The sequence below is a fragment of the Impatiens glandulifera genome, chromosome 2, assembly GCF_907164915.1.
Source record: "Impatiens glandulifera chromosome 2, dImpGla2.1, whole genome shotgun sequence".
Lineage (NCBI taxonomy): Eukaryota > Viridiplantae > Streptophyta > Magnoliopsida > Ericales > Balsaminaceae > Impatiens > Impatiens glandulifera.
Window position 1 is genome coordinate 49,038,768 of NC_061863.1, and position 12,015 is coordinate 49,050,782.

General features: G+C 28.0%; 1 protein-coding gene across 1 annotated transcript; it reads right to left on the reverse strand.

The window, feature by feature from the left end:
- Positions 1 to 8,188: 8,188 nt before the first annotated feature.
- LOC124925598 (phosphatidylinositol/phosphatidylcholine transfer protein SFH3-like) lies at positions 8,189 to 11,539 on the reverse strand. The gene is made up of 14 exons (XM_047465644.1): positions 11,272 to 11,539; positions 10,973 to 11,045; positions 10,632 to 10,893; positions 10,468 to 10,567; positions 10,125 to 10,391; positions 9,973 to 10,050; positions 9,800 to 9,901; positions 9,678 to 9,727; positions 9,510 to 9,609; positions 9,347 to 9,427; positions 9,195 to 9,269; positions 9,015 to 9,108; positions 8,542 to 8,945; positions 8,189 to 8,460 (listed from the first exon to the last, which is right to left on the reverse strand). The coding sequence occupies exons 2-14, from the start codon at positions 11,034 to 11,036 to the stop codon at positions 8,368 to 8,370; spliced, it is 1,770 nt and encodes a 589-aa protein (XP_047321600.1). The 5' UTR covers positions 11,037 to 11,045; positions 11,272 to 11,539; the 3' UTR covers positions 8,189 to 8,367.
- Positions 11,540 to 12,015: the final 476 nt, after the last annotated feature.

A 12,015-nucleotide genomic window follows, 5' to 3' on the forward strand; every position in this document is an offset into this window, starting at 1 on the left:
AGAAGAAGGAAGGAGGGAGGGAAGGAAGGAAGGGGGACTGCAAGATCAGTTTTTGATGGCATTTATAGAGTGGGAAAACATGAAATTTAATTAAATTGAAGAAAACGGTAAAGAGGACAATGGAATCTAGAAAGAAGAAAAAGAGAGAGAGAGAACTTAACATGATGTGGGGTTTGATTGGTTGGGTGGCTAGAAAACTCCATAGCCGTCCAGACCCAGCTGGGGATGACGAACAATAATCTTTCTTTTGTTTTTCATTATTATTATTTGCTAATAATTTAAAGCAATACTAATAGTGCAAAAAGAAACACACTCTAGGTTGGTTTTAATCAAATCAAAAATACTAATTTTTTATTTGATTTTTTAATGTAAGAATCTAGTCCCGTTTAAATTAATTATTCTTGTGAGTTCAAATTAAAAAAAAAAACTAATCTTTAAACTTACAAGTTGCTCATTGAAAAAAGTGACCTAAAGACTAAAAAGGTCATGAGTGAATGTTGTTGTCATAGTTTATCTTAATACAAACAAAAGAATACTTAATTTTTAACCTAATTAATTATTTTTCATTTAACAAGGAAGAAAATAAAATAAAAGTTAGAGAAGTCATTAAGTGTTAATCAGAAAATAAGTTTTAATATTAGTATATTTTGAATATTTGTTAATTTTGTTATGGTTGTAAACTCAAGGTCTTGTTTGAAGTGTTTTTTTATTTCCTTTTTTTAAAGGGTGAAATGCATCCATGAAAAAATAGACAGTCTAATAATTGAGCTAAAAAAATATATTCCAAGAAAAAACAATAATAAATTTTATAATTATATCCTAGCATCCAAATTACTAACAACCCTATTTTTTATTTAGGCCTCGTTTGGTTTGATGAAAGAGTTTTGGGGATTAAACCTAGTTTTTATCCCAAAACTCAAACATCTTATCAACCATCAAATTAAATAATTGTATTATATAAATACCAAAATTATCCTCTAATTTTATCCTCTCTCTCTAAACCATCATTCTTTCACCTACACCATATCCTTTAAAGTCAAAGGGCAAATTAGTCTTCTAATTTTAAAACCAATTTTTTCCTAGTTTTTTTTATAAAAAAAGGTTTTTAGGATAAAACCAATATAAAACCCAAAAAAACAATTTTCTCAAACATGTCCTAAATCTGATAAAGAGATTAACAGCTAGTACTATATATATATATATATATATATATATATATATATATATATATATATATATATATATATATATATATATATATATATATATATATATATATATATATATATATATATATATATATATATATATATATATATATATATATATATATATATATATATATATATATATATATATATATATATATATATATATATATATATATATATATATATATATATATATATATATATATATATATATATATATATATAAATAATTAATTAATTTAAATGGTCATTGTCAAAATTGAATCAAATGTTATATATAATCAAGACAAAAAAAAATGCAAATTAATTAATAGTCAAACAAATAAGTTAATAACATAATCCCTCATCTATCTTGTTTGATCGACACCAATGAGAGGTTATAACTCTCTTCTTTTTTTTTTCTAAATCAAAGGCACAACAAAGTGCAACATCATTTGAAAATGCACACATTCTAGACAGCTCTCAACTATATAAAAAAAACACATGAAAAGTCTTAGAACAAATATGAAGAGCTTAGTTATGGCATGAGCTCATTATCCTCAATATGGGTCATGATTCATGAACCATCCATATCATCATGAAAAGAGGCTATATGACACACTTCTCCGAATTATATATATATATATATATATATATATATATTAAATAATGAATTATTTAAAAAGTAAGGTGATGATATTAAAAATATTATATGTTATCTAGGTAGCACGTCTTCATGAAACCAAAATATACTTCTATATTAAAGAAATTTTTATATATTTGAAATACTTAACTATTACACTATTTAAGATTGTTGATTTATTTTTATAAATTTATGTATTAATATATAATTGATATCACCAATAATTTTATATATAGAAGGTTATATATATATATATATATATATAATAAATTATATAAACGAATTTAAAATAATATTAGTTTAATTATTTAAAATGTTTAAGTTATATTATTATAAATGTCATGCGTTAATCAAATTTGAAGTTGATTTTAAAATATATAATGATATTAGCCTAGTTAGTTAAAGTGTTAAACTTATATCGTGAGGTTGCAAGTTTAAAACTTGTGTATATCACATTTTTTATTTAACTTTTTAAGCTTATGGGTGGGCGGGTCAACCCATAACCCGATCTAATTATCAATTTATTTTGACATATCTATCCAAATTAAGCCAAATTAAGCACAGTTCTCGACCCGACAATCTAAAAACTTTAAAAGTTAAACATTATTATATATATTTAGATTAGTATATAAAATGTTTAATAATGAATACAAAACTCTATTCTCACTTTCTTTTGAACCATAATTTATTCATATTTAAATTACAACATTATTACTGAATAAAATTTACAAACTTTTGATCTTTTTTTAAAAAATTATCTTCAACACACAAAATTTAAACTCACTAACTTTAACAACATTGTAGATCTGAAATACTTGTCTACATCATTTTCGTCTAACCAAATTAATTATATTTATATTAAGTAAAGTTGCTGATATAGGACGCATTTGATTCAGCGTTTGTTTAATAATTTGATATAATAATTTTACGTAATAAGCTAACAAAAAAATTATAATTAAATATATTTTGCGTTTAAACGCAATTTTATCTCTATCTCCTCTTCTGACGAATAAGCTGAGTATAAGTTGAATACTATTAAACGCAAATGAGAATAAGTTGAATAAACTAGAGCGAATAAGCTGAATTCTATCAAACGAAGGAACGAATAACCTGAATCAAATTTACCCATAGTCTTGTCTACCATCGTATCGCAATATCCTCCTTAGCCACCAATATTCTCACATTTAAAATGATGTAGTTTACTAACATTTCAACTAACTATAACAGTTATAAATTCATTAAGAACATTAAAATTAAATGATTTTAATTATATAAAAAAGACTTTAATAGGTGTGCAATCTCTTTCAAAGATGGTTTAACCTACACGTGGCGTCCTACTTGAGAGATGCAATGAATATACCAAATGATGAAAAAAAATAGCCGGTCTAATTATGCTCCTAATAGAGTCCGTAATCAAGTGTTTCGTCATAAGTGATTACATCTTGGAAATTATATCCAAAATGACCATTATCTCTTCCACATAACTTTTAATAATGGCATAAAATTTTACCTAACTTATATATTAATGAATCAATGTTAATTTTAATCTTGTTCAACATTTATTTTTCAGTCTAAAACCCATTTTACTCTTAAATCAGCACAAAATATTTGCTCATCAAATTTTGTTATTTATAAGGTATAGTTGTCTATACAATGATTAATCAATATCTTAAAATTTATTAATATGGTGTTTTTTTTTTATCATAAGTTATAGTATTTGATTATTTTTGGTAAAAAATATTTTTAAGAGAAATGAATGAGAGAGAACGAAGTGTTGAAAAAATAACAAATTTTATCTCTCTTCTTTCTCCTCACCTTTATCATTTTTTTCGCATATGATATGATGACACGTCATTCCCTCCCCGTTCATCCTCTCAAATTCTCTCCCCTTATCACTTCTTTTATTTAAAATGACATAATTAATAATTTTCATTAAGGTAGTTCAGTGATAAGAGTCGAATTAAGAGATCTAAATGTTACGTGTTCGATTCATTTAGAATCGTTTTGCGGGGTCATGGTCGTGGAAAAAAAAAATTAATAACTAGATGCTAAATCATTTATGGTAGTTGGGAAAAAAAATAAGCAAAGAGAGATAGATTAATAAATTAACCATATTATAAAATTAAAAAAGAAAATCTACATACCTAATTGGATGCTTGCTTACAGGAATTCCTATCTTTATTGAACTGGAATTTATCTCTCTCTAGGAAAAAGAAGAGATGGTATGAAGTTCGAGCTAGGTTCATGAATGATGAACATTATTAATTAAATAATTAATTAATGGTTTTGTAAATTAGTAGGTAATTGAGTTGAATAGAGCTCTATGAAAACGATGGGTTTTTTTAACTTATAAGGTGTGCATGCAGGTTGTGTGTTAATAAATCAATTAATAGACACAATTAGCCGTAGGTTTGGACTTTTTTTTTTTTTTTTTGTCTTTTTCATGATTGATGACAATTAGGTATACATGTTTTCTTATATTAGATTATAAAACCATCTCTTTGGTCCAATATTTTCTCAAATTGTAAAATTTTGCAAAAAAAAATGATTAAAAAATGTTAGATTTGGATAGTTGTGCAAAAAGAAAAATGTTATTAAGTACAACAAAACCAAATTAATTATGCCAATGTTTCTTTTGAGTAAATCATTACAATTGGAAACTTATTGTAAAACAATTTATATGACAAGAACAAAATTCATGCACTCATCTAATTTTCAATGTTCTATTGATAAAAATGTGTTATCACTACACTTTTATTTTAAGATTGTCTAATTTAAAATTTTGAACTCGTAAACTTATAAAAATAATTCTTTCAATAATAACCTAGACTTTCCAACTTTTGCACAAATAATTGGATAAAATAATTTATGAATACAAATCAAATAATATAAGAGTATGTTTAGATTAGAGTTGAAATTGAAATTGAAATTGAAATTGAAATTGAAATTGAAATTGAAATTGAAATTGAAATTGAAATTGAAATTGAAATTGAAATTGAAATTGAAATTAGCATTGTAATTCCAATTTCATTTGAATTGTCATTGAATTACGATTCAATTCCTATATTATGTTTGAAAACTATAGAATTGTAATTCAACCCCAATTTCTATGTTTGAAAAAAATATATTATAAAATTTTATTTTAAATGATAAAATAATAAGTTATTTTGTTTGAAAAACATAAAAAAAAATAATTTAAAATTTAGAATTACAATTCTAACCTAAAAAGAATAGAATTAAGAATTACAAAATTACAGTATATTGAATTTAATTGAAATTTTAATTCCAATTCTTAATTTTAAAGAGTCTACCAAATTTAAAAATTAGAATTTGACCATCGAATTTTAATATCAATTTCAAGCTTACCAAACACACCATAATTGAAGATAGCATCTCGTAGAAATATCACAAAAAAAACATTATAAGTTTTTTTTTTTACTTTTAACCATTTAATTCTCATTTCAAATATTTTTTTTTTCTATGGATGATAGATGCAGTCAAAATTTGTGCATTTACGATTAGTCAATGGAGAGTGTATGGTAAATAAGTGAAAATTGTATCTCACTTGTTTTTCATAACAAGTGACTGTTACTTACAGTATACTTTCGAATATAATTAACATTAAGTGTGTAATGCGTGCGTCAATCGTCGGTTGTTGAGATGTTTGGATATAACTAAAAACTCGGTTGGATTGAGCATTGACCCATATTCTGACTGGACTATTTTACTTGAAACAAATCGTAGTACATTCAGTGATCGCGGTCAACCGATGTGTTTACTCCACAACGCTATTATTATGACAGTAGAGAAAATCTACTCTGGAAAATCGTTAAAGGCAGTCAGTGAACTCATCAATCTTTAAGGATCTTCAAGCTCATTAACACTAAATTTTATGTTATGTTTATATGTTGCTTAATTTTTTTTACTTATTATTCATTGTTGCTCTCAAATGATTAATAATCTGAATTCAGATGTGTTTGGTGAAAAGATAAACCCTCGTATTTTTGTGTTGATTTTATCTTTATCATTTATATTATATTATATAAATTTTTTCGAAAAATAAAATCCCATTTATAATATTTATAGATGATCTTTAGGAACATACATATATAATTAACATGCATACTCAAAAGAATCAATATTTACTCAGATTGCGACCTATTTATGTTCTTTCTTTAATCGCTTTACATTATTGTACTTTCTTAGTCCACTTATATTTCATCACACCATTCACATGTTGCTTATGATGATTTGCGATTTGCGATTTGCTAAAGCCAAAGTCCTGTATATGGGTTTAGGGATTTAGATCTTTTGGAGGACCTCATAACTCGATAGCATGTACAATAAAAGTATTACTTGTTTTATTTTTAATTTTAAATCAGTTTATTTAGTTGATTAATTAGTTCATTTTGTTTTATGGTTATGGTAAACAACTAAGTTTAGGTTTTCAATTGGGATATTATTACTTGTTAAGAGATTCTATTACCTGCATTAATATTCAAAACATTAGCTCAAGAATAATTTTACTTTGTACTAAAATTAAAAAAAAAATTCACTTATAGTTTATAGCATAACAATATAAATATGGACGATCATTCAAAATTTTATGGATCCGCCAATACTTTCCCAAAAATATCTGATTTGTTGGTTATATTGCTGAACGTAGTTTTTATATTAAAATGTAAGGCCGAAATTGGATCGTTTTTCACCAAATGAGTTTGGAATTGTACATATGAGACTTGGTCGTTTTTCAACAAATGAGTTTGGAATTGTACATATGAGACTTGAATTATCACATTTAACAATTTGATATTTTGTCTAAAATAAACAAAAACTTTCCATCTTTTAATTTTAACATATCATTTTATTTTATTTTTCTTTTTTTAAAAAAAAATTAATTTGTCAAGTTTATAAATAAAAGTATATATTTAGAGACATTTTGAATTATTTTATTAGAGTAGATAGTACCTACTACGAATTTTAAATTATCGGAAATAGTTTGAGTGATGAGTAAAATAATGTTGATGTGAGGAAATATTTGGGAAAACTAGAATAGAGATATATTTGTTATTTATTTTTCACAAAATTTCGAAATGACATCACTTTTTATACCATTTGAACTTATTTTTGTTTTCAAAATTGAGTATATTTCGAGTTTCAAAATGTTGAAGCTTGATCCACAGGAAGCTCAAGAAACTCTTGAAATAGTAGAAGCTAATTTGAAGATCGCCTTTGGTACATAGAATTATTGCGTGAAACTGCGAGTGTAGGACAATTCACCTTGACTCGTTTACTTTTATCTATGTAGGGAGGAAAGAAACGTCTCTACTACAATTCTAGATATTCAAATATTGTACGTTCTAGATTAAATAGAGTAATATGAATTATTTTGTAGACATCAAAGAATAAGAAAAAACTCAATGAGACTCCTTCTTTCTTTAGAAATTTTTAAGCAGCACGATTCCTGTCCAATTTTTAATCCATTAATTTTATGGAATAGAATTTCAGGAGGTTCCATTTTTCTTAATTGGGTTCTCGGCATCTAGATAATATGTAGGAACATAAAGAAGTTACAATAAAATATGTAAAAAGAAAATAAATAAATAAATAAATCAAATTGCGGAAAGCTTATGTTTTTTGTCTAAAAGAATGTGTGAAAAGAATTGAGAAAATTAAAAAATTAGAGTGTTATTCTTTTTATATAAATGTGATAAATTAATTTTAAAAATAAATACTAGTATATACTAATGTTAATATATATATATATATATATATATAACTAAAATTATAGTAGTTAGAGCTTTCATATGTCAACATTAAAAATTTGAACCAACAAAAAAATATATCTTTTAGGGCTATATATATATTTATTCATGAGAATGATGACCTTATTTGATCCTTATTTTTATTTATTTATAATTTTGTTCAAAAGAAACTTTGTTTGTTAAAGACAAGTGGTTTAAATTTTAATTGGTTTATTTGTTAAAATGCCTTTTAGTATTTAGAATTTAAATTTAATTAAGATGAAATGCAATTTGATGATTATTACTGGTAGTGATGTAATAGAGATAATTTTTTGTAAAAGGTATAAAAATTAAAGCTAATGAAAAACCCACATAAAAAAGAAGTCTTATTGGAAATGAATTCATTATCTTTCTCAATTTACAAAAGGGAAGCAGTACTATATGCCAACTTGTTGGGATGATGTTCATATGTCTCAATCATCAATCTGACATACCTTCACAGTGAAGTAAACTCACTCATTCTCCCCTTATAGCAACAATTATAGATATCATCTTTTAGCACCCAAAATTGAATCTAATAAGCTTCCCTAAGTTCAAAGCTGAAGTAGATGTTGCAAATACCAAACAATTAAAGAATATCATTTCAAAGTTAAAACAAAAATATTCACATATGTACAATTTGAAGTTCATCTTCAAAGCTAAAATGTAGGAGACAGCCAGCCCTGGTAGAAAATCAATAAATAATAATCCCCATAAAAAAATTACCAGTCTTCTTGGTTTATAATCAGTATCAGAAGCGGAAGAACCTCTTCTTTTTCTTCTTCATCTTCTTCTCCATGTAATCCATCAGTTCTTGTTGCCTAACCACCGCATCATCAAGAGCCTGCATTTGTACACAAAAAAACATTTTCAAAAAAACCCAAGTTTAAATTTTGAATCATATTTCCATTTCATTTCATTTTACCTTCTTAGTTGATGAAAGCTGCTGCTCCAAAACATCAACACGGTTTAGAGCTTCATTAAGCATCTCCTCTTTCTCAACAGGCATTGAAGCAGTTTTGTTGCTAAGAACATTCGCCCTTTCCTCCAATTCAGCCATTCGTTTAAGAACTGTGAAATAATCATCGCTGGAGATTATGGCAGAATTAGGAGGGGCTGGCAATCTATAAGGATTATGATGATTAGAATCCATGCCAAACATGTTTGAACCGGAACAGAGAGCAGGATCCATGAATTTCCTTGGCATATTTCGGGTCAAACGAACCATTGTCACAAAACCCATTACAATTGTCAACACCCCATTGAAGAGATGATTGCTTATTCCTTGAGATGGCTTGCAATGATCATCTTCTCTACCCAACATCATACCTGTTTTCATATATTTTAATTAGCCTCAATACAATATTAATTGGTTAATTGTGCATTTAGGAGACAGACCCTTTGGAGAGGCTAGTTTCTGTTTCCAATTTGTATCTACAGATTTGTCAACCATGGGAGGGATATATTTGTGATTCTCAATTGAACCACCAGCCTGCAGAGTGTACAAATAATACCCTCTTCAGAATTTTTATTTATGTTTTGAAAATTTATAAGTTTGTATTAGTAGTAGTAACCTACAGCTTCTTTACAGACTGGAGATAGATGATTATCAGATACCCTTCCTGAAGGGGAAGAATCACTTCTCTTTAGAACCTACATTATTTAGTAAATTATAATTAATTGAATTCGAACAAGGAATTAGAAGTTAGTGCTAGCTTTTTTATTCTTACATCTTGACAAATTGTCTTCTCGTCGTCGTTGATGGCAACCATAATCTTGGTTGAACATTTATGTTCACCATTTTCAACCATCTGTCATAAAGTTTTTGGCTCACTCTTTTTGGAAATATGTCAAAAAAAAAGTTAAAATATGAAGCGATTATAGAAGTAGAACCTTCATGATCTCAGGATCATTCCACGGTCCCTTGTCAGAACGAAGGCAGCCACCTTTGTCGGCACATGTGCATGTACCACCCAAGAAATCTGGTAGCTCACTGGAGCCAGATAAATTGCAATAAAATGTTTGATCTGATTTAAATAACTATTTATTAACAATTCATACCTAGCATCTATTACTTCAAGCAATTTGGCCTGATATTTGTTGCTAAGAACCTATGTAAATATAACCAGTTAATGATGATATCATTTAATTTGGGCAAATTGAGATGAAAGTATAGATAAGACCTGAATCTTTGCTGTTGTTTTTGGGTCCAAGAACGATTTAACAGTATTCCACAATAGCCTAAAGCCAGAGCCTGCGTTAATGATGTACATCCGGCACAGAGTCTGCAAATTGTTAAGATCATCATTCATTCATTCATTCAAATGTCTAAACCCCTTTATTTATTAACATGTACCTCAGGGTAACAATCGCCATCGATCTTTTGTAGAGACTGAATAAGTTCTCTAGCGGTTTTGCTGAATTGTTTGAATCCCTGTAAGTTTTATATAAGAAGATAATTAATATTAAGACAAGAGAGGGGCGATTAGTTGAACCAAAACCACATACCACTCCTTGAACATCAAGAATAGTCGTGCTTTGATCAATGTGTTTCTTGGCTGCAATTGAGCATGCTGGGAATTTATAGACAAAAGTTCTTTCAAATTCCTTGACATGGTATCTCACATAACGCTCCATAGTTGTGACTTGCAGAAGCTTGACTGCATCAATCTTCCCCAATCTTTCAATGTAAATAGGCCGTCCATCCTTATCTACTCCGTGATGTCCATGTGGATAGTGTTCCAGCACCTCATTGATTTCCTTAAAATCAAAATCCTATAAAAGAAATCAACAGTTAAGAAATATCAATTGTCTCCTGTCCTGTTTATCAGCGCCAGATTCCTTGCAATACCTCCATGACTGTGTCAGCACCAAATTCTTTCCTCCATCGAATCATATCTGTCCACATTTGCTTTGTTTTCTCCAAATCAAATTTCCTAGCCTTCAAAAACCTGAGAAACCAATTTAAACAATAATTCTCAATATCAAATGGAAGATATTGAAGGATTAAGGTACCTTAGCATCATATGATAATCGTCATTCTTTGAAGGTAGTAATTCGTCCAAGATAAGAGATTGACGAAAGGCATCTACAGCTTGTAACTCCTCAGCGTCACGCTCATCTTCATAGGAAACAGACATAACTCTGCTATGTCTCCTACCTCTTTTTGTCAAAGAATGTTTGAATTTGCTTGAGGCATTGATTGCCTTTTGCTTAAGAGACCCAAGTCTCGTCTTCCTATCATCGTCATAATGCTCAATATCATGCTTTGAAAGTCCTGCATCCAAAAGAATACAACTCTCAAAAACATAGGAAAAACCGATAATATATTTGGTCCGTCCAGAACAAGAACATACCCGTCTTTGCAGTATTCTCAATTGTTCCAAGTCCAGGTCCAGGTCCAGGTCCAGGTCCAGACATATTTGGTCTCTACAAAGTTATTAAAACAGGTCAAGGTATGGGTAATTTGACAGATAATTTTTTTTTAACAATGTTCTAAATTTGGACAGAGATTTCCAAAATCAGGGATAAGAGAAGGGAGAATCATTAAGCTCAAATATTCCTATAGTATTCAGCGAATCTTGTAAAAGAAAAGGTTCCGTGAAAGAGAAAATCAAGAATTGAGGAGAAAGGGATTGATTGATTGATTGATTACCTGAAAAAAGAAAGAATGTCGTCGGAGTAAAAGAGAGAAGGAGAGAGGGGGTTGAGGTTTTATATGAAGAAAGTTATCCCCTCCGAATTTGCGGCCTCGAACACGAGTTATGGGCTTGAAATAGCGGTGATGATGATGATGATGATGATAACAGATCCCGCGAATTTAGGTCTTGAGAGAAACGCGATGAAGGGATTTGATCCGATGTTATTAACTCGGTCTTTTCAATCGCAAAGCCACCATGAATGATAATACCATAAACCCAGAGAAAAAGTTCGCGCGAAATCGAAGCCACTCCGTTCAAAATCAAAATCAAAATCAAAATCAAAATCTCTGTTATTTATTACTCAAATTTTAAGCCCAAACAAGGAGAGAGATCCGGGTTTGCGATTGCGATTGCGATTGCGATTGCGTTTTCAATAAACAAAAAAAAGTTATTATTATTATTTTAATTTATATAACATTGTATTCAATTCAATTTAATATTTTAATTGAGAATACAATTTAATATTTTAATTGAGAATTCAATTTATAATTTGTGATCTATTGAATACAGATTCTTGCATTGAGTTATTATTATTTAGGCATCAATTATTAGTTGCAATATAATTGTATATATTTTTAAAATTGTCACCATATGAGTTGGTTTAGCGGTTTAATCTTCGTTAAACTAATTAATTCAATCGTTAAGTTATATTTAACATTTTTTATTTTAACGTGGGATTTATCATGACACTCTACTTT

Excerpts from the sequence above, each read along its gene's own strand:
- LOC124925598 (XM_047465644.1), bottom strand. The coding sequence starts at position 11,036 with ATGTCTGGACCTGGACCTGGACCTGGACCTGGACTTGGAACAATTGAG. Across the intron at positions 10,568-10,631 it reads GATTATCATATGATGCTAAG|GTTTTTGAAGGCTAGGAAAT; the intron begins GTACCTTAATCC and ends TTGGTTTCTCAG. Across the intron at positions 10,051-10,124 it reads TTCTTGATGTTCAAGGAGTG|GGATTCAAACAATTCAGCAA; the intron begins GTATGTGGTTTT and ends TAAAACTTACAG.